This window comes from Mytilus edulis, chromosome 3 (assembly GCF_963676685.1).
Source record: "Mytilus edulis chromosome 3, xbMytEdul2.2, whole genome shotgun sequence".
Taxonomy (NCBI): Eukaryota; Metazoa; Mollusca; class Bivalvia; order Mytilida; family Mytilidae; genus Mytilus; species Mytilus edulis.
In genome coordinates, this window is record NC_092346.1 from 6267082 (window position 1) to 6294754 (window position 27673).

Consider the following 27673-nt stretch of genomic DNA (forward strand, 5'->3'; position numbering starts at 1 on the left):
ACCAAAAAGTGGAATTTTTCACAATTTTTCTGTTTCCATGGTAACGGCAGCCATTTTTAATGGTCCTATGACCTACTGCAACCCGAAATTTTGTGTTCCTCATTATAGTTGACTATCACTAAGATTGGTTCCATTGCCTTCAAAAAATCTGCCGGACAAAAATCATTGGAAGAATAAGAATAACTAGAATTGCCATTGCAAGCAATAGCGGATGTCACCCTTCCCCCAATTGCCCCTAAGCGGCAGACATTTCAAAATTGTTGAAAAGTGAATGCACATATATGCATGGCAATACATCTTTCTGTAAATTTTCAGTACATTCAGAGCATTTTGAATAATTTCAAATTCTGCTGTTTCCATGGCAACGGCTGCCATTTTGAAAATTTCAAAGTCAAAAGTCTCATCTCTACCTGCCAGTTAACAATAATATCAAGTTTCATTAAGTTTGGAGTATTTTGAAAATATTTGACATTTCTGCAGTTTCCATGGCAACAGTGGCCATTTTGGAAATTCCAACTCCAAAAGTCTCATCCAGACTTGCCAGTCAACAATCATATTAAGTTTCATCAATTTTGGAGCATTTTGAAATTTTTGAAATATTTGATCCTGTATCCATGGTAACATAGTAGTTTCAATGATTGTCAAAATCATACAAAACCTGTATATAGTGGACAACTATATTGCATGAAGATTTGATCATTTTAAGTTTTAGCATACCAAAGTTATTTACCAAACCCGGACATTTTTGGAGCATTTTGACACTTTTGCATTGTTTCCATGGAAACGGCAGACATTTTGGAAATTCCAACGCCAAATTCCACATCTACCAAAGTTGCTCATCGTTATGTTAAAGTTTCCAAAAAATTGGAGCATTTTCATATTTTTGACATTTTTGGTGTAGTTTCCATGGCAACATAGTAGTTCCAATGATGGCCAAAATCCTCCAAATGCAGTATATGGCCGCCACCTACATTGTATTAAAATATAATGATTCTGAGTTTAAGCATCTCTAAAATATTAACCAAAACCAAAAACTGGAATTTTTCACAATTGTTCCGTTTCCATGGTAACGGCAGCCATTTTTTATGCTTTTGAGACCTACTGCAACCCGAAATTTTTTGTTCCTCATTATAGTCAACTATCATTTAGATTGGTTCCATCGTCTCCGAGAAAAGTGGCGGACAAAATAGTTGGAAGAATAATAATAACTAGAATTGCCATTGCAAGCAATAGCGGATGTCACCCTTCCCCCAATTGCCACTAAGCGGCAGCCATTTAAAAACTGTTTAACAGTGAATGCACAAATATGCATGGCAATACATTTTTCTGTAAATTTTCAGTACATTAGAAGCAGTTTTAAAATTTCAAATTTCTGCCGTTTCCATGGCAACGGCAGCCATTTTGAAAATTTCAAAGTCTAAAGTCTCATCTTTACTTGTCAGGTAACAATAATATCAAGTTTCATTAAGTTCAAAGCATTTTGAGAATTTTTGACATTTTTCCAGTTTCCATGGCAACGGTAGCCATTTTGGAAATTCCAACTTCAAAAGTCTCATGCAGACTTGACATTCTACAATCCTATGAAGTTTCATCAATTTTGAAGCATTTTGAAAATTTTGAAAGTTTTGACATTTGTGATGGTTCCTATGGCAACAGAGACCATTCCCAAAATTTAATGGCATATACCACATTGGTACATGGGAGGGACCATACCATCAAAGTTTCGATCCATTTGACCTACCATTTTAAGAAAGTAAATGCCACTTAAATGTTTTTGGACCATTTTGACCTGTTTTGCATTGTTTCCATGGTAATGGCAGACATTTTCGAAATTCCAACGCCAAGTTCCACCTCTACCAATGTTGCTTATCGTTACTGTGAAGTTTTATAAAATTTGAAGCATTTCCATATTTTGGAAATTTTTGGTGTAGTATCCATGGCAACATAGCAGTTCCAATGATTGCCAAAATCATTCCAAAGCAGTATATAGTGGGCACCTACATTGTATCAAAATCTTAAGATTTTAAGGTTAAGCATTCTCAAACAATTCACCTAACTCCAAAATTATATTTTTTCACCATTTTTCCGTTTCCATGGTGATGGCAGCCATTTTTTTAGTGCCAATATTAAAAAGCAACAGGAAAGTCAGGGTTCCTTGTTATAGTGCACCATCATTCAGATTGGTTCCTTTGGCTCTGAGAAAGCGAGCGGACAAAATTAGGTGGAAGAAAAATAATAATAATAATAATAGAGAAAAAGAAACAGAGGAAAAGCAATATGTCACCCGACATTGTCGATCGGGTGACATAATAATTAAACTGTCAATTGTTCTTGAACAATTGAGAGGTCTTTCCTTTTTTAATGTAAAATACATGTTCCAACAGACGTAGAATGTATTGAAAAGGTCAAGGTCAACCTTAAAAAGCTCGAAAACACACTAAAAATCCTTTAAATAAGGTTAAAAACACTAAATTCGCTATCTGGGACATGACCTTGACCTTTGACCTTTTGACCTTTGTCAAGGTCATTGGTCCCCAATGCCATTACTGAAGACCCCAAGGGTCTAGGACCTTTGGTTATATAGTAAAAGCTGATTTTGTCTTTTCAAAAACCTAAAACAGGGGTTATGCCCCTTATAGAAAGGTCAAATCTCTTTGGTCAAAATGTAACAAAGTTGCGCCATAATGACCCAAACATTTTCCACCATTTAAAACTTCTGTAAGTATAATGGTTTCTGAGATTATCCCATAACAAGGTGTTAGGTCAAAGGTCAAGGTCAACATACAAATTTGACCTTGAGGTATTTTTAAAAGATACATGAAATGATGATGATTGGTGAAGATCCTATGTGTCTACGACTTACGGTTTCTGAGTTTTGGTGGCCAACCGACACCGGTTAATTTTCATAGGGGCATAACCCTACCAATGAGTCGTTGAATCTTTTCGATCCAAATGTAACGAAGAACCGGGGTCTGGTCCTGAACAAATTTCACCCTTCATTTTTTTTCTACCTATTACGGTTACGGTGTTGGAACGATAACAAGGTTTTTGGGTTTCGGAGGGATTACTCCGAACCGACAAAATATTTCGACTCACAGGGTGAGTTCCGGATAGGTATTCATGACACCAATACAAAGTGTGAACATGAAAGCGACATGGTTTACGGTTACGGAGGGAAATTTTGTCAAAGTTTGGCGGAACAAGAAGAATAATAATAATAATAATCAGAAGAAATACAGTAAGGTCTTTCCCTTTAGTAAAAGGAAAGACCTTAATAACAAAGAAACGGAGGAAAAGCAATATGTCACCCGACATTGTCGATCGGGTGACATAATAATAAGAAACGATACAAAAACAATAAGTCGCCAAAAACTCCGTTTTGGTGACTTAATAATAAAATGAAGCACAAATAGATATAGGAAGATGTGGTGTGAGTGCCAATGAGACAACTCTCCATACAAATAACAATTTAAAAAGTAAACCATTATAGGTTAAAGTACGGCCTTCAACACGGAGCCTTGGCTCACACCGAACAACAAGCTATAAAGGGTCCCAAAATTACTAGTGTAAAACCATTCAAACGGGAAAACCAACGGTCTAATCTATATAAACAAAACGAGAAACGAGAAACACGTATATATTACATAAACAAACGACAACTACTGTACATCAGATTCCTGACTTAGGACAGGTGCAAACATTTGCAACGGGATTAAACGTTTTAATGGATCCAAACCTTCTCCCTTTTTCTGAAACAATAGCATAACATCACAACAAAGAAAAACATACGATAAAATATCAATTGGCAGACTTAACTCAATCAAAAAACGTATGATTAAACAATGAAAGAATAAATTTGATCTGCGATATCTGAATACAAATGCACAGTTAATTAAATATTAGAGACAAACATTCATGACCAAAAAGCTAACAAACAAATTCAAACACAGGACATGACTGAGAAATATTTAACCAATCAATGTTCACTTTAGAAAAAAAACGTTTTTTTTATAATCTTGAAGTTTATACAAATGTTGTAAGAATAAGTGAAAAATTGAAGATATTACAAGTAATCAAAGCTGGTGTACAGACAAGATCCATATAAATAAAAAATAACAAAAAAGCATTATAAACAGTATCAACAGGTCGAATTAACAAGAAAATACGATTTGAGAGTACTCGCAGTTACTGACAGCTAGTTAAAAGCCAAAACCAATTAATAATAAAAAATCATGCATCAGAGACTAAAATCGACTAAAACACATCACAGGGATTTAGTATTTTAACGTCATTAATAGTCAAAGAAGACATGACTTGTTCAATGCCAAAAATAAATGTATCGACAGGTAGTAGTATAGTGAAGAGCGACTTCTATAGAAATGAAAGTTAACGTGTCTGTGTCTCTATACATCTCGCCTCAAAAGATAATGAAATTTAGTTATGTTTTAATTTGCTAATGACAATATCAATATTAGTGCCAATGTGAACTATATTCAGAGATCTTATTACAATATTGGTACGATAACCCTTACTTATAAGTTCGATGAGTTTACGAGGATCACATAGTGATTTCCTCGCTTTAAGTACAATATTACCATAAAATTTAGGATGTGAAATACCATTTTTAATAAGCTTTCTACCGGTATAGCCAAATTTACTAATCAAATCTTTGTATCTATGAAAGAATTTAGTAAAAGTTTTAAGTAATTTATGGTATCGAAATCCCTGACAACAATTTACCAGTGATGCATTGATTACGTTCGTTAAAATATATGACATCAGAACACACACGGGCAAACCGAACGAGTTGCGATATATAAACACCGTATGATGGAGCCAAAGGCACATCGCCGTCTAAAAAAGGAAAATTAACAATAGGAAATGAAAAATCGTCTCTTTTGTCGTAAATTTTAGTGTGAAGTTTCCCGTTTGAAATTGAAATGTCTAAATCTAGAAAAGGACAACTGCTGCTGTTTATGTTAGATTTAGTTAAAGTAAGTTCGTTTGGGTAAATTTCTGAAGTATATTTAGAAAACTCTGGATTATTCAACGAAAAAATATCATCAAGATAACGGTAGGTATTTTTGAATGTATCAACCAAATGTAACAATGATGGGTCTTTACTGAGTTTGGTCATAAACTGAGATTCATAGCAATATAGAAATAAATCTGCTATTAAAGGGGCACAGTTGGTGCCCATAGGAATTCCTACTACCTGACGATACACTTTATCGCCGAAACGTACATAAATGTTATCAAGCAGAAAGTTTAAAGCTTCAATCATATCCTCACATTTCCAGTAAGTGTATCTAGCATACTTTCCTTTTTCGTTACAGAAAAAGGCCTTAAACGAGTTACAGCAAATAAAATTACAATGAGATTTTTCGAAAGACCATTTTATCAAATACAAAAACTTTTTCTTTATAAGATTGTGTGGAAGTGTAGTGTACAGAGTAGAAAAATCATAACTGTCAACAGAATTGTAAGGACCATTGAAAGCATGTATTTTATCTAAAACCTCTAAAGAATTTTTAACACTCCAAAAATAATTAATACCATTATTTTCATAAGCTTTATTACAAAAGTTAATAACCAGTTCTTTGATAGTAGTAAGGGAGGTGGTTAGAAGCACTGATAGATTAGTAGTAGAACACTTACTGGAAGCGGAGATGAAACGGAATTTAAATGGTTTTTTGTGTAATTTCGGTAACCAGTACATGGTAGGGACTTTCAAATGTTCGGAAGATGCTTTAAGCTGGGCAGTGGCAGTGGTATGCTTGTTAACGATTTGACTCTCTGTGGTGCGCACTGACCTGAATGTAGAGGAATTGATAATTTCGTTTTGACAAATGTCCATTACAATAATCCACCAAAATACAATACAAAAGATCATAACTATTAACCACAGTCTCTTACTAATAAAAAGGCATCAATCATCAACGGATAACAAGTAGTCTTAGTGAGCCGTTTTTCGATACAAAATTATGGGGTTGCACCAGTACAACATTTGTATACAAGCTCTCTGTTGCGTTTCTACACTCTATAGACACAGTTGGCTATTGTTTGTTGAAGATCGTATGTTTCCTGTTTAGTCATGTCTTGTTTACAAATAGTGCTCCAACATCTCATTTTATTCAAAACTTTGTAAATTTTTTCTTTATTTACATCATAAACATTATCAATTATATTATTACTCAATATCATCACTATAATCACATCCAAAATTCACTATCAAAACTATTACCACTGTTATCACTTTCATCACTCTCATTATTGTTACCACTGTTATCACTATCACCCCTCTCATCTCGTTTATTACTGTTTTCACTATCGTCACTGCCATCATTGTCATCACTATTATCACAATCATTACCATCTTCACTAGTGTCACTGTAATCACTTTCGTCATTGTCTTCACTGTCATCAGTATTGTTTTTATCACTATTATCACTGCAATCACGATCATCCCTATCATCCTTGTGTTCACTGGCATCATAATCATCACTATAGTTACTATCACTACTACCAACAATGTTATCACTACTTCCAACAATGTTATCACTATCATCACAATCGTCACTGTAAACATGATTATCAATTATCACTGTAATCAATATCAACACTATATTTACAATTATCACTATATTAATAATAATCAAAATTTTCACTATTATTATTACTGGATTCATAATAATCTCTATCAACAATGTTTATCAGGGTTATCATCACCACAAGTATCACTGTAATCAATATCAACACTATCATTACAATTATCAGTGTAATCACAATTATTTTTCTGCCACAATCATCGTTGTCATGACTGTTTTAGTTTGTTACCCCGAATTTGTTTTTTGTCCATGGATTTATGAGTTTGAACAGCGGTATATTACTGTTGCCTTTATTTATCACTATCATTATCGCTATGATATTGTTATCAGTAATATAACTGTTATCACTATTATTTGTATTATCACTATAATTAATGTCATTACTATTACCATTGACATCACTATCATAAGTTTTAAATTTGAATTGACATATCTACCATCGATATATCACTGTTATCACCAGTATCACATTAATTTCTTCTATACATCATGATTAGCACTAATAACACACATATATATATATATTGTGGAAAGTAAAAGTAAATAGTGTATTCTGTAGGTGACAATGCAAGGTTATTTTGAACTGTTTTATGTGCGTTCTTATTTTATTTTCCGTGTTTGTTTTTATTCTGTGGCAAGTCTCCACTTTGGTGTTGACATGAACATCAATCATATGGTCAATTTTATAAATTCACTGTTTGCAAAAGTAAAAATTATTCTAAATACTAAGGATTTTATTATCCCAGGCAAAGATAACCTTAGCAGTATTTGGCACCACATTTTAGAATTTTGGGGGACCAATGATCTTCAACTCTGACTTGTTTGGCTCTCTTTACTATTTTGATCTGAGAGTCACTGGTGAGTCTTATGTGGACGAAACGCACGTATGGTGTATTAAATTATTTGTCTGATATCTATAATACTAAAATTACGAGGTCCAATTTGTCAGCCGTCATCACGTAAAAACGACGAATCAAAGAATTCAACTTTATATACAACTAATATAGTACATTTGTACAAAGGTGTAGATTAAAAATTACACCACTCCAGGCCCTTTTGTTTTCCACGTAATTAATATTGCCAATAATTAGGAAGTTCCGGGTCGAGTCCGATACCGATACCAAAAGTATAATCACCTGTTACCTATTACCTTATCTGTACGTTCCGCATCTGACAGGCGCACCACCGAACGGTGTATTCAGGATTAATATGCTATATACACGGGTCATAATCACAGGGTTGACACTACTAAATTGTCAAATTGTTACCTATTGTAGTATTTTAATCCGTGAGACTTTCTAAGATAACAATACGAATACTAAAAATCTGGACTAAAAATAAGTTTCAATTTGTTAGCGGGCATGACGTAAAACAGCGAATCAAAGAATTCAACCTTATTTATAACTAATATAGGACAATGCTGTTGATTAAAAAATACTCCATTCCAGATTTGAAAGCAGAGAAAATTGTGTATCTTATAATCGGCATGACTTTATCGGATTACAGTACTAATACTAAAATAAGGCTTGCGCATAGTTATATACTGTAATTCAGTCGGAGACCCGCGATATCACGGGTGTGTTCTAGTCTTTGATAACTATTAGCATGTCGAAATGTCTTTAGTTATTGTAGTGTTTATTGGTGTATTTCTTTGTCCTGAATGTTCTTGTATTTATTTGTACTGTAGTCCATTCATATAATGTTGTCATTTTAATGTTATATTTAACATTGCCATAAAAGCGCGAGGTTTGGCTAGTCACAAAACCAGGTTCAACCCACCATTTTTCTCTTAAAATATCCTGTACCTAGTCAGGAAAATGGCAATTGTTATAGTATAGTTCGTTTCTGTGTGTGTTACATATTTTAGTGTTGTGTTTCTGTTGTTTCGTAGTTCTCCTCTGATATTTGATGTGTTTCCCTCAGTTTTAGATTGTAACCCGGAAACTTTTCTCTCAATCGATTTATGAAGTTCGAACAGCGGTATACTACTTTTGCCTTTATTTACCTTAAAGGAAGGTGTTTTAATTCATATATCCTTTTCTAAAACTTTTATTTTTACAAGTATCACTGTCATCACTGTAATAACTTGTCAAAACAACATTAAAAGAGATGCAACTGATTCTAGTGGGACTTTCAAACGCATAAGTCGAAAATAAACTGACAACGTCAAGGCTAAGAAAGAAAAATATAAATAGAAAACCGAAAACAGACCAACATTAGTACACAAAACACTGCATAGAAAACTAAAGACTTAACAACGCGATCCCTACCAAAAACGTAGTTTGATCTCAGGTGCTCCGGAAGGGTAAGCAGATCCTTCTCCATAAATAATAGGTATTTAGTATGATCTTCAAATTTATCTATCATCACTTATCAAAATAACATTAACATTTCATATCTTATAAACAAACGCTGTCCTGTATGATCCAGTATCTCTATCATCACTTATCACAGTAGATACTATCATTAATCCTGATTCTCTGTCGATATTTATACCTACAGGACATTTTATTCCATCAGATTCTGATAGTATTGTTCTACTCGTTTTACCAACAGGTGATACTACCTCGATGATGTTGTTTCTATTACAAGCTACATAAACAAAGCCATTCTTGTCTAATGTAATTCCTTGTGGATGTTCAATTTGAGGGTGTTGATAACTCCAGAGATGTTCGCCAGTACTTGTTTTGACGAAGATTTTGTCCTCTTTTTCGTTGGTACTATACATATTTCCTTCAAATAATGCTATGCTACCTGCTCCATTTCTTGGTAACTTAGTTTGAGACATATTATCCAGATTCACTATAGTGGCCATGTCGTCGGAGCAGATGACCAGAGTTTTACCATCACTTGCTACTGCATTACACAGATGACAAATTTCAATTGTTTTAATTATTCTATTAACCTCTATATTTACCAGTACTGTGCGTTTTGCTAATCCTAATGTGACAGCCACGGTATTATCTTTTACAAAGCACATATTCCATGGATTTCTTTCGAATTTCCTTACTTCTCTCATAAAGATGCCTTCATTGCTGAACAACAATAGACGTTTTCCAGTAAAGTCAAGAATTCCAAATTTGCCATCTTGTAATACTACACAGGCACATATCTCTAAAGAGATCATTTTTTTTGGAATTTTCAGTGTTCTCATGAATAATGGTTTGATTTGTTCCATTCTAGGATAATTAGATGCTAAATACTGAGCTTGATCTCTTCTTCCAGCCTTCAATTGTAAAGTATGTGGTCTAGAACTGATACGGATCTTTCCAAATAATTGGTCATCTTCTTGAACAATTGATTTAATGGTAGATGAAATGTCAACCTCAATGTTTTCTTCATTTAGGTGACCTCTTGTCGGTAAATCGTCTATGTATTGCCTTGCTTCTGAAACTGATTTTTCGATTTCTCTCAGACCAACATACATTTGCAGCTCATTCGCATACTTTTTCATTTTGAAAAATTCCGTTTGTCTTTGGTCTATCTGAATGGCTTGTTGTTTAATTTGATGACGAAGAGTTTTCATTTTGGTTTTCATGTCTAAGTGTTTAGATTCTAAATCAGCATACAGTTCTTTTTCTAATCTGTTAAGGTAATCATCTATTGACTTTCTCATAGACAAAATCTCCTCCATTGCTTTTGTTTTCTCAATATCGAATACACTTAGCCGTTGTTTTAAGTATCGTTTTATCTTTTTTAAGTCTTCCTGTATATCCTTTAAATCCAGTTCAAGAAGCTGAACTGAGGCAGATGATTTAAACTGTTTTAGAATGTCTGACAAGGGTTTCATGTCTTGACATTTCTGGTGTTTATCAGTAAAACACTGGATACAGCAGGGACACACATGGACAGAACAGTAAAGTTCTAATTTCTTTTTATGCTCTCTACACTGAATACTTATCGTTTTTAAAAAATCGGGTAAATTGTCGTATTCATAAGTAGAAATTGTTTTATGCGTTTCAGATATTCCTGACTTCCTATGATGTTTTTCACAGTCCTTACAAAGGAAAACTTCACATTCTGTGCACCACGAGACTGCTTCATTGGAGTTGATATCATCGGTACAAATTGTACAGTTATCTTTTTCGGATGACGACATCTGTGTTCTTCTGGAATATAACATGATAAATATGTATAGTTATGCTCTCCCCGCTAAAGAAGCCCTGATAATGTGTTTGTTTGTGAATAACACATTTGCTAATGCATTTTGAATAATTACAATTCCCTTGAACTTTCTATTTAAACGACACTATCACTCACTGAAAAATCTTCTTTCTTCAGTGCATTTAAGGTAGATAGGGTGTCTTCCTCCATTTTGGATTTTGAAATACCAAAAAACAAGGTCTAGATTTTTGATAAAATGTGCAAATTTAGACATTAGTAGGTAATTCATGTGTAAGATTTTTCTTTATAATATAGAATATGCCATGTTCTATCATATTTATAATTGTATTTTACAAAAAAACAAATACTTTTGTTTGATTCAGGTTTTTCCAACTTTGCCAAATAAGGGGAGACAACTACAATGCAAGGGCAGAAAATTCAGATAGTGTTTCTTTTACAATAGAATGTGTTAGGAATTTACCTATTTTATTATGAAGCAAGAAAACGAGTCCGGTGACCCCATTTTTTCTTGAAAGAATAATATTGGAGCTATCTTCTCATATTATATCTCAAAATTCTATGGTGTAGTTTTCATTTTATGACCGAAAATTGGGTTTTCCATGCATAATCTATACAAAATCTGACAATTTTGCACAACCTGTAGCGTGAAAATAAGTCCGGTGACCCATTCTTTTTATTAATGTTCTTAAACAAGCAGGATATAAACTACATTTTGGCAAATTATTAAGAAATTCTATGGATTAAAATTTAGACACCCCATCTACCTTTATACCAAAATTTCATAAGAATTTCTTTTATCACTTGGTCTGTCAAATGCTCTAAAAGGCTCATTCATTATCATAAACGTCTATTCGATTATATATGTAAAAAAATAGAAACAAATGCCTGGCTTCAGATTTATTGTTAAAAAGCAAAATCATAAAAATACTAAACTCTGAGGAAAATTCAAAAAGAAAAGTCCCTATACTAGTAAATAAAATGGCAAAATCAAAAGCTCTAACACATCAAACGAATGGATAACAACTGTCATATTCCTTACTTGGTAAAGGCATTTTCTGATGCCCAAGTGTATCACCAGCCCAGTAGTCAGCAATCTGTGTTGATTTGAGTTATCATTGATATGTTCATACTTATGAATTAACTGTTAATAAAACTTTGAATTTTTGAAAATACTAAGGCTTTTCTACCACAGGAATAAATTACCTTAGCAGTATTTGGCAACACATTTAGGAATTTTTGGTCCTCAATGCTCTTCAACTTCTTGCTTTATTTGGCCTTTTTAACATTTTCTTATTCGAACGTCACTGATGAGTCTTTTGTTGACGAAACGCGCGTCTGGTGTAAATATAAAATTTCATTCCTGGTATCTATAATGAGTTTATTTACCTCTATCCGATTTTATTTTTGTGGATCTAATCAACTTATCAAATGATTTACTTTTGTTTCACTTTTGTTGACATTCTTTTAATAACTGAACATGCATAATGCAATGTGTAATCCATATCTAGCTAAGGGGATATTAAAGGTCACATGAATACAGATTCAATTAGGTCGAAGTTAATAATTTATCATCGATGTTTCTTAGCTTATTTTGACAAAATTGAAATATATACTAACTGCTTAAAGTGTATTTTTATTTGTATTTCATTAATTGAACAAAAGAGTCATGTTTTCAATTTTTTATATATCTCGTTGCTGTTTTTCCTTTAAAGAAATATCTTGTTTATGATAAGTCTCTGAAACCGAAATCATCAAGACATTAATATGTATTGGCAATATATTTGTTACGTTTGGACATTCGTATGGGACACAACTCTATTCCTCCTATTGTCCACTCGATTTTTATTCATATAAGGTAGATAGATATAGGAAGATGTGGTATGAGTGCCAATGAAACAACTCTCCATCCAAGTGCTAATTTATAAAAGTAAACGATTATAGGTCAAGGCACGACCTTCAACACGGAGCCTTGGCTCACACCGAGTAGCAAGCTATAAAGGGCCCCAAACAATACTATTGTAAAACCATTCAAACGGGAAAACAAACGGTCTAATGTATATGAAAACGAGAAACACTTTTAAACCACATAAACAGACGACAACTACTGAGCATCAGATTCCTGACTTAGGACAGGTGCAAACAATTGCTGCGGGATTAAATTTTTAATGGTAACCTTCTCCCTTTTCTGAAATAATAGTATAACATCACAGCACAATAAAATATCAATTGGCAAGCTTAATTCAATCAAAAAACGTAGTTACATAAAATAAAACACAATGAACGATTAAATTTGATATGTGATACAATGCAAATATAGTTAATAAAAATAAGGGATGAATCATGAAGGTAAAAAGTAAATAAAGAAGTATAAATCTTTATTCATATGAGGTATATCGATCTTTATTCATATGAGGTAGATAGATCTTTATTCATATGAGGTAGATATATCGTTATGCATATGCGGAAAATTCCATGCCTTTAAATTCACGTTCCTGTATATATATTTTTTCTTCGCACTAAAAAATTGCAAATTTTGTGTCTATATTGGTCCATTTTAAATACAAGATACCACAGTGAAGTATGCCTAATATTCTTATTTACATTTAAAGGGGCACTAGCTACGAGATATATAAAGAATCTAAAGTTTGATTTTTTTTTTCTGTTCAATAAATAATGAAAGTGAAATAGTGAAATAACTATTCGCTTTTTGCAGCCAAAAAGGTTCAATTTTGTCAAATTACGCTAAGAAACATTGATAATTAGTTATTCACTTGCAAGTGAATGAGTTGACCTCTTTAAATTCGTATTCATGTGAACTTCAATTTAACCCCTAGCTAGAGATTGACAATGCATGCATTGTACGTATACTGGTTATTTAAAAAAAAAAGAATGTCAACAATGAAAGTGAAACTACGGTAAATCATTTGATTACTAATTCGATGCACATAAAATCATTTTTATACGGTTAAAAACAATGAGAAACATCTATTTTTAATCTATAAAATAAAATCAAACAGACCTATAAAAACCCAATTGCACGTGTTGGTTTAATCTATTCATATCTTTATTTATGTTTACATCGCTTATATGGTCATCTGAGGTCAAATCGATAGGTAATTAGATGGCGTCTGGACTAAAATACACACGAAACGAACCTATATATTATCTACCCTATGCTCTGTAAACTGTTTATTTTAGACTTTAGATAGTTTGGATAAATGTTTTACACTGTTATAAATCAAATATCAGAATTTGAGTGAAATCGGTAAATTTGACAGCTAGTGCCCCTTTAAACAAAGACAATGAGGTTTCAGACAAAAATAGTGATTTACGCTTGTCAATTGTGTTTCCCCTTTCATGATAGCATTGAAAGATGATTGGAGTTTTAATTAGAGGAAAACTTATGAACCAAGGGTTTGTGGAAGTTTGGTTTCAGTTTTTCATTTGAAATTTTATAAATGCCATCATGATTTTGTTTGATCGTTATGGAATATAAATGCCTCAAACTCTATGTTTTCTGATCTTTGGTTGAGAGTAACTATATGCACAGGATTTATTTCTTTTTTCAGAGTTTGATCTAGAATAAATAAAGGCAACAGTGATATACCGCTGTTAAAAAACCGACTTACGAAATACAATTAATTACACCATTACTAAAAATTTCTATATTAATATTCTTGTAATTATTAGAAAATACATCAAATATCACCGTTACAAACTGAATCCCGATTTTATGTTCAATTTTTATAAATTTACCTGTGACGTCACTTTTTCCGGCGTTGATACATTCACGTGATCGACAGTTCCTGATTTTATATTGCTGTGCTGTCGTAAATTAATTTTAGGTGTTCTTTGTTATTCTGTGGTTTACATGTCGAAATGTACAATTATTTATTTATTTATGAATTTCTCTGTCTTGTGTGTTCTTGTATTTATTTGTACTGTAAACCTGTCACGTAATATGATCATTTTGACGGTAATTTTTACATTGTCATATATGCGGGAGGTTTGGCTAGACATTACTAAAACAGGTTTAACCCACCGTTGTCTTCTTAAAATGTCCTGTACCAATGCAGGAAAATGACAGTTGTTATCAAACAGTTGGTGTCTATGTATGGTGCTTTGGCGTTTGTTTTTATTGCACTGCAGTGTTTCTGTTCTTCCGTTGCTTTCCTCTTATAGTTTATGCGTACCCTGGGTTTTAGTTTATAACCCGGATTTCGTTGACTTTTTTATGTCTATGTTTTCGATTGTGACATCATGAAGTTATATTCGTACTTATAATAAACGATAAATAACAGGACTAGTGCCAAATGTTGAGCTTGATCTGCTTCCCTTCCGGAGCACGTGATATCTCACTGTTTTTGTTGGTTTTTAATTGCTCATTTTACCATGTGGTGTTTTGCAGACTGTTTTTTTTTTTTTTTTTTTTACATTTTTGCAATTGGTTAGTTGTTCCTTTACTAGTTACTGCACTTTGTTACACTACATGCAAAATAATTCGAAACATTACGTTTTGTTTACCTCCTGGCTCATCTTGTTTATGATGATATGATACCAATGTTATGTTGTCTTTCCGATATTGTTTTACCCCTAACCAACCCCCTTGTTTTATTAATTTTGTATTTACATAGTGTCATAGATCAAATTGATTCTTTCAGTGTATGTTCGCTTGTTTTTGTTAATAAGTCTTTTGAAAAATCAATAATAAATTGATAAACTTATCATAGATACCTTAGCCATTTCGATGGATCTTTTATTTGCTCTTCAACACTGTACTTGTTTGGCTTTATAACTATTTCGATATGAGCGTTACTGATGTGTCTTATGTAGACGAAACCCGCGTCTCGCGTACTAAATTATAATCCTGGTACCTTTGATAACTTATTATAATGTATGTTTCTATGTTGTGATGTACAAAATAGCAAAAATGAAACACAAGAATTGACATGCTAAACAGTAAAAGAAATATTCATTACTACAAATAAAAGAATATATAACAAGTTATTAACATGATGAACAACGGCAGTACCCATAATCTATATTTTAAGGCCATCGTGTATGATTTGTGAAGTTGATACGGAATATTTATCAACAAGGTCTTGGTACATTCCGATGAATATTTTTAGAAAAGGGACGAGACGTTCTTTGACCTACTCCTTTTTCATCATCTTTCGGCTCAGACACTGGTGACGTTGCTGTTGTCCATGCTCTTTAACTTGTATGTAGACGGTAAGTGTGGTTCAAACGTTAGATTTTCGAATCTGATGGCATTTCAATGGATTAAAAATTGAACGGGACTCGAACTTTATCAGTATAATATTAAAGGGTTATAAATCTACAGTATTGTTTCTTTGAGTTTTTGTGAGAGTTCTAAGAAATCAAGAAGACACTTTGAATTTGATTGGAAAGTTCTGATTATTCAAAATAAATGGGTTGATAAATATCAAATAGTCCTGAGGTTTTTGTTTTTTTTCTAAATTGACAGATCTGTTACCAAAAAACATGTTGCCATCATTATGTATATAAGATATATTCGATAAATTCAATCTAAACAAATTAAGAAAATTAAGAGATCCTTACATGTTTGGCCATGTTTTAGTCACTACATCAGTATGAGAAATACAAGTTCATTGTTTTGTTTCTACTTTTTGTTTTATTTAAGCAAATGCCCTTTGATATGAATGTTCTAGTCATGATAATTGATTTGTTTGCATGACCTACCGTGAAAACTTTATCGTTGTATTCAGTCAACAGAATGTATACATGGAAGTAAAAATACATGATCATTAAATATTTGTGTGAATTATGTACCAGTTGATCCATGGACTACTAGTATTTAAATGTGTGAAAAGGAGGTATTGTATTTTTACATATATAAAATACATAATCTTGAAACCCAGTCAAGCGTTAATAGATTTTCACAATTTAGTATCAATCCTTCCTTTGGCTTCATAACTATTTTCATCTGAACGTCACTGGTGAGTCTTGTGTAGACGAAACGCGCGTCTGGTGTATCAAATTATAACCCTGTACCGTCATGCAAAGCTCTGATTCCTTTCACGGATTTGGCTATACTTTTTGGACCATTTGGATTATAGCTCTTCATCTTTTATATAAGCTTTGAATTTCAAATATATTGGCAACGAGCATCACTGAAGAGACATGTATTGTCGAAATGCGCATCTGGTGCAAGAAAATTGGTACCGTTAATTTTATTACTACCACTGGGTCGATGCCTCTGCTGGTGGACTATTAGTCCCCGAGGGTATCACTACCCCAGTAGCCAGTACTTCGGTACTGGCATGAAAATACGGATGTTTTGTGTTATTAAAATTTACTGTTACAAAATGATAGAAATTATTATAAATTAAGGAATGTATCTCCCTCATGCAAAGCTCTGATTCCTTTCACGGATTTAGCTATACTTTTTGGACCATTTGGATTATAGCTCTTCATCTTTTATGTAAGCTTTGGATTTCAAATATTTTGGCCACGAGCATCACTGCATGAAGAGACATGTATTGTCGAAATGCGCATCTGGTGCAAGAAAATTGGTACCGTTAATTTTATTACTACCACTGGGTCGATGCCTCTGCTGGTGGACTATTAGTCCCCGAGGGTATCACCACCCCAGTAGCCAGTACTTCGGTACTGGCATGAAAATACGGATGTTTTGTGTTATTAAAATTTACTGTTACAAAATGATAGAAATTATTATAAATTAAGGAATGTATCTCCCTCGTGCAAAGCTCTGATTTCTTTCACGGATTTGGCTATACTTTTTGGACCATTTGGATTATAGCTCTTCATCTTTTATATAAGCTTTGGATTTCAAATAGTTTGGCCACGTGCATCACTGAAGAGACATGTATTGTCGAAATGCGCATCTGGTGCAAGAAAATTGGTACCGTTAATTTTATTGATAACTATTTCCTAGTTCATTTTCTCTCTTTTTTTTTTTTTATTTATGTCTATTTTGTTTTCTATGTAGATTTAAAAAAGTTTTTTTTATTAAACAAGAAAATTGACTTTAGTGATCTCACTCTAAAAAAAAAGCTTTACATTGCCACTTACTAATAACATATCAAAATATGTCTAAAACCTGAGGATAAGAACATATATATTGCCCAGTAGTTTTCTATGTACAGTATTGTGTAGACCTTGTCATACTTTTTGTTGAATTTCTGAATTTTTTAACATGGGTTTCTTTATTTTTCTTCGATTTCTGATTTTAATACCTCTTCGGTATCTCCAATTTCTTTTTTAAACGCTCAATCTTATATTCGTTCGATCATTCTACATATGTTGTGCTTTGACCAGTACCTAAAAAGTTTCTAATTTCTTCACCTATAATATTGAGAGTTATACACGTTTAAAAGTCTAAGTACAATAGCTGTCTAAATGAGTTGAAGAACCAAAGGGTCAAACTTATAAGTTGAAAACGAATTGATACTGCCTTGACAAAAAAGAAAAAATAATTACAAAGAAACAATTAAGTCTAACAGAATCATGGATCGTTTGAAGGTCGGGTTAAACTCACTTTTATAAGATTCAAAATTAAATTAACTATTCAGTGAATAGGGAAACGTCTAGATAAAGAAAAACGCGAATTGGAAACCTTTGTAGGTGAAAAAAAATTGTCAAAAATAGGTGGATTATGGGTACCCTAACGTTAGTTTCAAAATTTTGAATTATTAAGTGAGAGGACATCATGTGTATAGCGAAACAAGATGTTAAAAAATAATGCTTTCTTCTTTTCATTCTTTCTTAAAAAAAAATATGCTGTAATCATTTTGCCTCGTACGAAGTCGGAAAAAAATTGAAAAACCCAAATTGCATTTATACTTAAATGCACAAACAAGAAAATCGAATAACGGATTAACATTAGTCCATACTAACTATTCATTTTTGAAGAAATGGATGCTTGTAACATATTTTATTTGCTTATATCTAAAAGATGACTTTTGTGAACGTCGCATGGCGATTAATTCCATAATTCATAAACTCAGAAATGTGTGTTATGTTTGTATGAATCATGTCAGTACCAAATTCTGACAACTAGCCTGATAGCAACAGATGGAAATTAATTGTCAATCTAGAAACTATCATTCTGATCCCGATTACCTTATGACAATGATTAGGGACAACGACAAAAGGGGAGTAAAAGATACCAGAGGGGCATTCAAACTCATAGCTCGAAAATAAACTGACAACGCCAAAGCTAAAAAAAACCCAGACAAACAGTAATACACAAGACACAACATAGAAAACTAAAGACTAAGCAACACCATCCCCACCAAAAACTAGGGATGATCTCATGTGCTTTGGAATGGTAATTAAACAGATCCACATGTGGCACCCGTCGTGTTACTCATGTTAATACAAACCCGTTAAATAGTCTAATTCGGTAGGTCACATTCGTGAAAAGGAAACGCGATTGTAGTTAAGACATAAGGAACATATCCGATATCATATGTGAAACGGATATTCCATTATGGCTTACCAACTCGTCTGTAAAATTAACGAAGGAATGATTTCAACTTCACCATTTGGAACTCTTGGTTAAATAGCTTCCTTGTGTGCAGCAAACCTTCTATCAAGGAAATCATGATAGGGCATAAAAGCCCAGGAATATTGCACCAACTTAAGATATATACTCCGTGTGTAAGGGCTACAGGGATGTAATAGAAAGTTCACAATTGGGAAGCTGAAATTATCTCTTCTGTTGTACAAAAGTTTTGTTTTCAACCGACCCTCATTGTCAATTTCTAGATGTTATTCAAGATGTGAGTCAGATCTGTTGTATTCTTTATCTCTAGTCCAGAGGGATAGATGCATTCAACATAACAACCAAATTGGGAATTATTTAGTGATAGAACATCATCTATATAGCGGAAAGTAAAGTTCCTGTATGAAGTCATCCTCATAAGATTAAAGGAACAAGTAAACAAGAAGAGGGACGCAGTTGGTTCCCATGAGAATACCGATAGTTTAAAAAAAAACTATTGTCCAAACATAACAAATATGTTGTCAATCAAGAAATCAAGCATCTTGTTAATGTCAGTTTCAGAGATTTCTTTTGTTTAAATTAGATTGTTTTTTTACAAAGTATGATGTATCTCTCCATGAGAAAAGATACTTGTATATACATTGGCCATTCGGTTTTATGAAACACAGCAAACCCAACTCTTTGAATTTGTCTTTTAGTTTGGAATGGGGAATACTTGTGTAAAGTGTAGAAAAGTAAAATGCTTTAATGCTACATGTATTGCAAAATGAAATTCTTAGATTGTATGTACTCTAAACGATTTTGTTTTTAAGTATCCTTATCTGATCCCCACCACCTCTAGAATAGGCAATTTCACAAAACTTTGAAGCCTGGCTTTGGTTGCTGATAACATTGATGTTAATAAGTTAGAAAGAGGTTTCGTGGAGCACTTGGAAGACCCAGCAAATACCATTGTTTGTAAGGACCCTCATGTAGTTTAGGTATCACATAAAGTGATAGAAGATCCAGTTCTTCATCTTTGGTTGAAGTTCCAAAGAACAGACCTATGATTATCCAGGTTTTCTCTTGAGTCAATGTTGTGGGGTATGTCAAAGGACACTATTTCCAACATCTCTTTGTTTGTTATTATTTGGCATTCTAATGGTTTTAATTTGAGCCCCAAATGAGAACATAGAAATGAGTGTTTTGGTTACTTAAAAGCAAATGCCTAGTATCATTGGTGATTTTTTTATTGTGATGTCCCTAACCAGGCCAAATCTATCAAGATAAAGATATCAAAAATCTTCTATTCTTATAAACCCATATATAAGCTTTTTGGCACATGTTCTAAGTCAGGAGCCTCTGGCCTTTGTTAGTCTTGTATGTTTTAATTTTTAATTCAGTTCATTTGTATGTTTTGAAGTTTAGTGTGACAACCATTTTCACACATTTTCAGCTGACTATGCTGTGTGGGCTCTGCTCATTGTTGAAGACCTTACGGTGACCTATAGTTGTTAATTTCTGAGTCATTTGGTCTCTTGTGGAGATTTGTCTCATTGGCAATCATACCACATCTTCTTTTTATATAGTACACATTTTTGTTTGGGGGCCAGCTGAGGACCACCTCTGGGTGCAGGATTTTCTCTCTGCTTTGAAGACCCATTATAAAAGATATATTAAAAAGATTAATTTATTATTCATAATTACAAAATTGACATATAGTTATCTAAAAGTACATATAATTTATTTTCTCATCAAACTTTCTTTCTTCCACGCTTCATGATCAGATTTCCTAATTTGACTATTTCCAATCATATCATCTACTTTATAGTAATCTGAAGAAAAAGAAAAACATTATAAATGTTAATAAACATTACTTTTTATTAACAAAATTATTGACTTGATGACTGATTTTATACTCTTAATTGTGTGTCACTTACTGCAGGGCTCTTTTCCTATATATATTATATTATTGTATTTTTCTTGCATATTATTTGAACCCATGCAGCCCTTAATAGTAAAGTTATCCTGGTTAAAAGTAAATAAATAAAGCATTTAATTGAAATTATAACACTAATGCTAATCTCCTTTATCATCCAGGGATCTCCATGGCCTGTTTAACGATGGCGCCCCGCCATCGTTCAAATGTCTTGCGCCATCGTCAAATGACTTGCCCCATCGTTAAATTGTCTTGCGCCATCGTTAAATTGTCTTCCGCCATCGTTCAAAACTTCATCATTTTTTGTAGCCCGACGCCATTTTTTTTATCAATTATAATCAAATGCATGTAATTGCATAACCCTTAGGCTTTTTATGTTAGAATCCAACGGTTTACTCCTGGTTTGCCCACTTTTAATTCTACCAATTATCTATTGGTTATGAAAACAAAAAAGACAAAAGGTTTAATGAGCATACGATTGTATAGTCTGTTCCAACTTAGGTAAATAGTTTGTAACTGTTTTCCAAATATTCAGGTTGTTTTATTGTATAGCAAAATTATAAAAAAATCAAATATTTTTTCTCAGTAATTTAATATCAATTCAATCAATTAATTCAACATACATATACAGCAAATAACTAAAAAATGATATTGACTTTTAAAAGTGTCTTTGTGTTCATTAGTTTCTGAATGATTTTCATTTATACACTGAGTACTCTTTTATTGCAAACTTTATTTAATAAATTAATTAATTTTATAAATGCATTGCATAAGGAAATCAATTAAGCACAGAAAAGTAAATACACTACATGTAAAATGATGAGAAATACAATCTTTTATATATACATCAAAAGTAACAAAACATTTAATATATTTACAAAGTCACAATTAACAATAATTCACTTCATTGTTCAGTTCAAATGGAGAAGATGGAATGTTGCGTCAGAGTAATCTACTACGTTGATGGGTCCTTGTTGGTATTTGTATACGAGTCTGGTGTCTATTACTCTGTATGGTCGTCTTTAAGGTGAACGGGTTCCTCCTGCTGCATACTGGATAATGTTGCATTCTGTTAGTGCTTTTGTCTTCTTCAGTAGCTCAATGATCTCGTAGATGTTTGGGTGGGCGTGTTTGAGTCGCTTCTTATGTTTGTTGTGCCATCCTTCCAGGTGATTTGTGCATGGTGCGGGGTCCTTCTGTGTAATAGTGGTTCCATAGAAAGCGGTAGTTTTCAACCCAAAACTCTGTCACGTAATCTGTAAATGAACTTGTAGCAGGTATGTTTTTAGTTTCTCTAATGTCTTCTAAAGTGTTTAGCCAAACATCGTCAACAAGGTGGGGTGGAACAAGAGGTACCAGTAGTACTGTGGCTCGTCGTATCAGTTAAGTAATGTCTTCATTTTCTTTATAATAGGACTGTAGTCCATATTTCTGTGCCTTTCGCCATATACACTGGGTGAAGTGGAAGAATCTGCCTTTCACGGTTACCCCTGGACATAATGTCTGTGTTGCGTTGTTGGTTGCTGTCTCGTAGTCAATAGATAGTGTTTCTGGTTGAAGCTGAAACTGGTGTTGTTGATCAATGGCTACTGAACAGTTGCATTTATATTCTAGCTGTTAAATTTTATTGGATAATTTTATATTTTACTAAATTTTGAAACATTGTATTGTATTGAAATTTAAAAAAAAATAAGTTGAGTAAATTTAAAGATATTTAAATGAGATTTATTCTATTTAATCTTTAGTTTCATTATTTTACTTTTCACCTTTTTTTCAGAATGTACCAATAATTAAAAATATTTGTTGATAAATTGAAATATTTATTTATTTTAGTACACATTTTCCCTATTTTTTTTGAATAAAATACATTATCCTGCCAAATATATATGAAATATAGAATTTTTTTACACATTTTCCTTGATTTAATAGCAGAATATAATATTCTTTTTAAATTTTACAGGTAAAATATAAGGTAAAAAATATGACTATAATTCAGAAATAAACTATAATTGTTAAAACAACAATTCCCTATATGTTTACATATACATGTAATTAAAAGTGGGCAAACCAGGATGACACCTAATCCAACACAGTTCTAACGCCTGAGGGATTTTCAGATTAAGATCGCTAATCACTTGTACCTGAGCTTGTACAGGTAGATCAACAAACCAGACAGGAGAATACTATCTGAGGATAGACGATCCATTTGTCGAATTAATCAACTAAGTTTCAGCAAATGATTATGATAATTTAGATTAAATAAATAAATTAATAATCCAGTTACAAAGAAAACAGTTTAAATAGTCGAACACGTGCTTTATTTTGACTTACGCAATCAGCATCCCCCTTTTTTAAGAAGTACAAAATAAGATGCAAAACAGTAAATATTATTTCATCGCAAATAACTTGAGTACTGCTGTAACGATAATTTAGAATTACTTTAAAAGTTTAAAAGTAAAAACTTATAAATATTTCCTGAAAGAAATATTGTATCGTAATTCCGAATTCATTTCGTATATTACAATCAAATTGATACATCCGCGTTTCCGGTTTCTATTCAGACTCGAAAGATGCATGTTGCACAGCATCAATTTGTCAGATAAAGTCATTAAAAACCTTTTCATTTGCTTTACAAATCTCTTTAACCTTTTACATAACCCGTACGAATCGTTTTGTTGTTGCTGCAAATCAGCCATACCGGTAAAGAGTTCTGAATTTGACAGTGTCCATGAAAAATAAACTCCACATCATATGATTTTTAACCCCCATAACAATTACCAACAAGAGGCTCTCAAGAGCCTGAATCGCTCACCTGAATTTTTTTGGTTTAATCTCTCATCAATGATTATTTTGGCTTTTCAATTTATTTAAATGTTCTTTGAATCGTCCTATTTTCTTCAAAAGCAAAAAAAAATCATTTTCTCCTATGTTCTATTTTAGCCATAGGAGCTATGTTTCTTGACATACAAGGAAATGAAATATAAAATTTATACTAGATACTCTGAAACTCATTTAGCCTAAGTTTGGCTGAAATTGATACAGCAGTTTCATAAGAGAAGATTTTTTAAAGTAAGTCAACATGATGAACAAATTGTGAAAAAAGTCTTTAAAGGGCAATAACTCCTAAAGAGGTCAATTGACAATTTTGGTCAAATTGACTTATTTGTAGATCTTACTTTGCTGATCATATTTGCTGTTTACAGTTTATCTTTATCTATAATAATATTCAAGATAATGACCAAAAACTGCAAAATTTCCTTAAAATTACCAATTAAGTGGCAGCAACCCAACAATTGGATGTTTGATTCATCTGAAAGTTTCAGGGCTGATAGATATTGACCTAATGAACATTTTTACTCCATGTCAGATTTGCTCTTAATGCTTTCGTTTTTGAGATATAAGCCAAAAACTGCATTTGACCCCTATGTTCTATTTTAAGTAACGGCGGCCATGTTTTTTGACGGATCAAAAATCAAAGCACACACTTTGTGCAGGATAATCTTAGGAACAACCATGCTAAGTTTTAACCAAATTCATTCAGTAGTTCAGAGGAGAAGATTTTTTAAAGTTAGCAAATATGATGAACAAATTGTGAAAAATTGTCATTAAAGGACAATAACCCCTTAAGGGGTCAATTGACAATTTTGGTCATATTAACTTATTTGTAGATCTTACTTTGCTGATCTTTTTTGCTGTTTACAGTTTAACTTTATCTATAATAATATTCAAGATAATGACCAAAAACTGCAAAATTTCCTTAAAATTACCAATTAAGTGGCAGCAACCCAACAATTGGATGTTTGATTCATCTGAAAATTTCAGGGCTGATAGATATTGACCTAATGAACATTTTTATTCCTGTCAGATTTGCTCTTAATGCTTTCGTTTTTGAGATATAAGCCAAAAACTGCATTTGACCCCTATGTTCTATTTTAAGTAACGGCGGCCATGTTTTTCGACGGATCAAAAATCAAAGCACACACTTTGTGCAGGATAATCTAAGGAACAACCATGCTAAGTTTTAACCAAATCCATTCAGTAGTTTCAGAGGAGAAGATTTTTTAAAGTTAGCAAATATGATGAACAAATTGTGAAAAATTGTCATTAAAGGACAATAACCCCTTAAGGGGTCAATTGACAATTTTGGTCATATTAACTTATTTGTAGATCTTACTTTGCTGATCTTTTTTGCTGTTTACAGTTTATCTTTATCTATAATAATATTCAAGATAATGACCAAAAACTGCAAAATTTCCTTAAAATTACCAATTAAGTGGCAGCAACCCAACAATGGTTTGTTTGATTCATCTGAAAATTTCAGGGCTGATAGATCTTGACCTAATGAACATTTTTACCCCATGTCAGATTTGCTCTAAATGCTTTCGTTTTTGAGATATAAGCCAAAAACTGCATTTGACCCCTATGTTCTATTTTAAGTAACGGCGGCCATGTTTTTTGACGGATCAAAAATCGAAGCGCACATTTTGTGCAGGATATACTAAGGAACAATCATGTTAAGTTTCATTCAAATCCATTCAGTAGTTTCAGAGGAGAAGATGTTTGAAAAATTGTTAACGACGACAGACGACGACGACGACGACGACGACGACGGACGCCAAGTGATGAGAAAAGCTCACATGGCCTTTTAGGCCAGGTGAGCTAAAAATACAAGAAATCTACATGGGGACCTTCATGGCTTTTGGTCATTCTCGACTAAAGGGGGACCATGAAGACTTGGCATTTGAATGGTAAAACGGCAATAAATGAACATATTCAATTTGATACTTCTATAATACTATAATGAAAATTCAAATAAATATAATTTAAATAAGCAATGAATTAGCATGTTCACCATTCCTTGTATGGAGAGATAAAATACTTCTGATCGCGCTACACTGTACAACGTAGACACGGTTTGTAATGGTGAAAGTTCCTCCATGGTTCAATTTTCATCCATGGAGATCCCTGATCATCATTTGAGTGTTAAACCCAAAATTCTAACCTGTCTATGTGCTGGGTCTCGTTCCTTTTTGAGCTCATGTGATTCCATCAGTTATTTGTTGTTACCTTGGTTGCATTCAATATCGTAGCAGCTACATGGATTTTTGACTACTGAACGTGTAGCTAGCATTGCTGCTTAGATAGATTTTTGATAGCTGCTACAGTATTGAGCGCAACCCTGGATTACTTTCTTCCAAATAAATTTACCAAATTTGAACATCAGAAAACTACTATCACCTCAATTGTGTACTTGTCATTCTCCATAGGCAGATTTGGGGGGGTGCCCAGGGGTGCCCGGGCCCCCTCTTGTGGGAAAAATTTGGTTGATTATATAGGAAATCACCCTACTTATGAAAAGTTCTGGATCCGCCCACTGTTATCCCTGTGTTACTTGTTTAAATTAGCTTTAAACTTAAGATATATGTTCAAGTGAAGAAATGTTTGATAACTACATATCCAAATCAATAACTAATTACTACCCCATAATATTCTGTCATATCTCTAAAGATATTACTTACATTCTAAAAATTTTGGATGTTTCTGACTATATTCATATCTAAGTCCTGTAAATTATAAATGAAAAACAATCTTTTAATAGTATATATTACATGCACAGTATGATACAGTGATCCATACAGTACTTATTTGTAGATTTTACTTTGATGAACAGTTTAATAATATTCAAGATAATAACCAAAAACTGCAGAATTTCCTTAAAATCATCAATTTGGCTGATAATTTCAGGGCAGGTAGACCTTGACCTTGACCTAATGAATACTTTAACTTCTTGTCTGATTTGATCTAAATGCATTCATTTTTGAGATATTAAGTCAAAAACTGTATTTTACGCTATGTTCTATTTATAGCCATGGCGTCCATGTTTTTGAGGAAACAGAAAATAAAACACAGCTTCATTCTACATAAATCAACCATCTTAAGTTTGGTTTAATTTGGTTCAGGTAGTTTTAGATGAGAAGATTTTTTAAATTTAGAAAACATGAAACACAAATTGTATATATATTTTCCTTATTGGGGAATAACTCATTAAGGGGTTAATTGACAATTTTGGTAATGTTTACTTTTTTGTAGATCTTACATCACTGAACATTTTTGCTGTTTATCTTTATCTTTAATACTACATTTGTATTAAAGATAATAACCAAAAACTGCCAAGTTTCTTTAAAATTACCAATTTAGTGGCAGCAACCCAACAGCTGGTTGTTCTGTTAGTCTGAAACTTTCAGGGCTAATACATGATCTTGACCTATTGAACATTTTACTCCCTATCAGATTTGCTATATATAACAGGCTATTATCTGAACTTGGAATTATTTTTAATTATGGAATTTGCATAATTTCTTGTGCTTGAAATTTTTAATAAATTCCATGTTTTTTTTTTGTTTTTTTTTTTCAAATATTTTGAAAAAACATGGCGGACATAATAACAGTTGTGAAAAATGTTGAGTGATAAAAAGGCATTTACGCATGATATAGACAGTTTTATGAAGC

The 27673-nt window shown here is 32.7% G+C and overlaps 1 protein-coding gene across 1 annotated transcript; it reads right to left on the reverse strand.

The window, feature by feature from the left end:
- Positions 1-8973: 8973 nt before the first annotated feature.
- On the reverse strand, positions 8974-16591 carry LOC139515694 (uncharacterized). Its single transcript, XM_071305348.1, has 2 exons — positions 16458-16591; positions 8974-10717 (listed from the first exon to the last, which is right to left on the reverse strand). Exon 2 carries the CDS (start codon positions 10705-10707, stop codon positions 9001-9003), a length of 1707 nt encoding a protein of 568 aa, XP_071161449.1. The 5' UTR covers positions 10708-10717; positions 16458-16591; the 3' UTR covers positions 8974-9000.
- Positions 16592-27673: the final 11082 nt, after the last annotated feature.

Coding starts and splice junctions, on each gene's coding strand:
- LOC139515694 (XM_071305348.1), bottom strand. CDS start 10,707: ATGTCGTCATCCGAAAAAGATAACTGTACAATTTGTACCGATGATATC.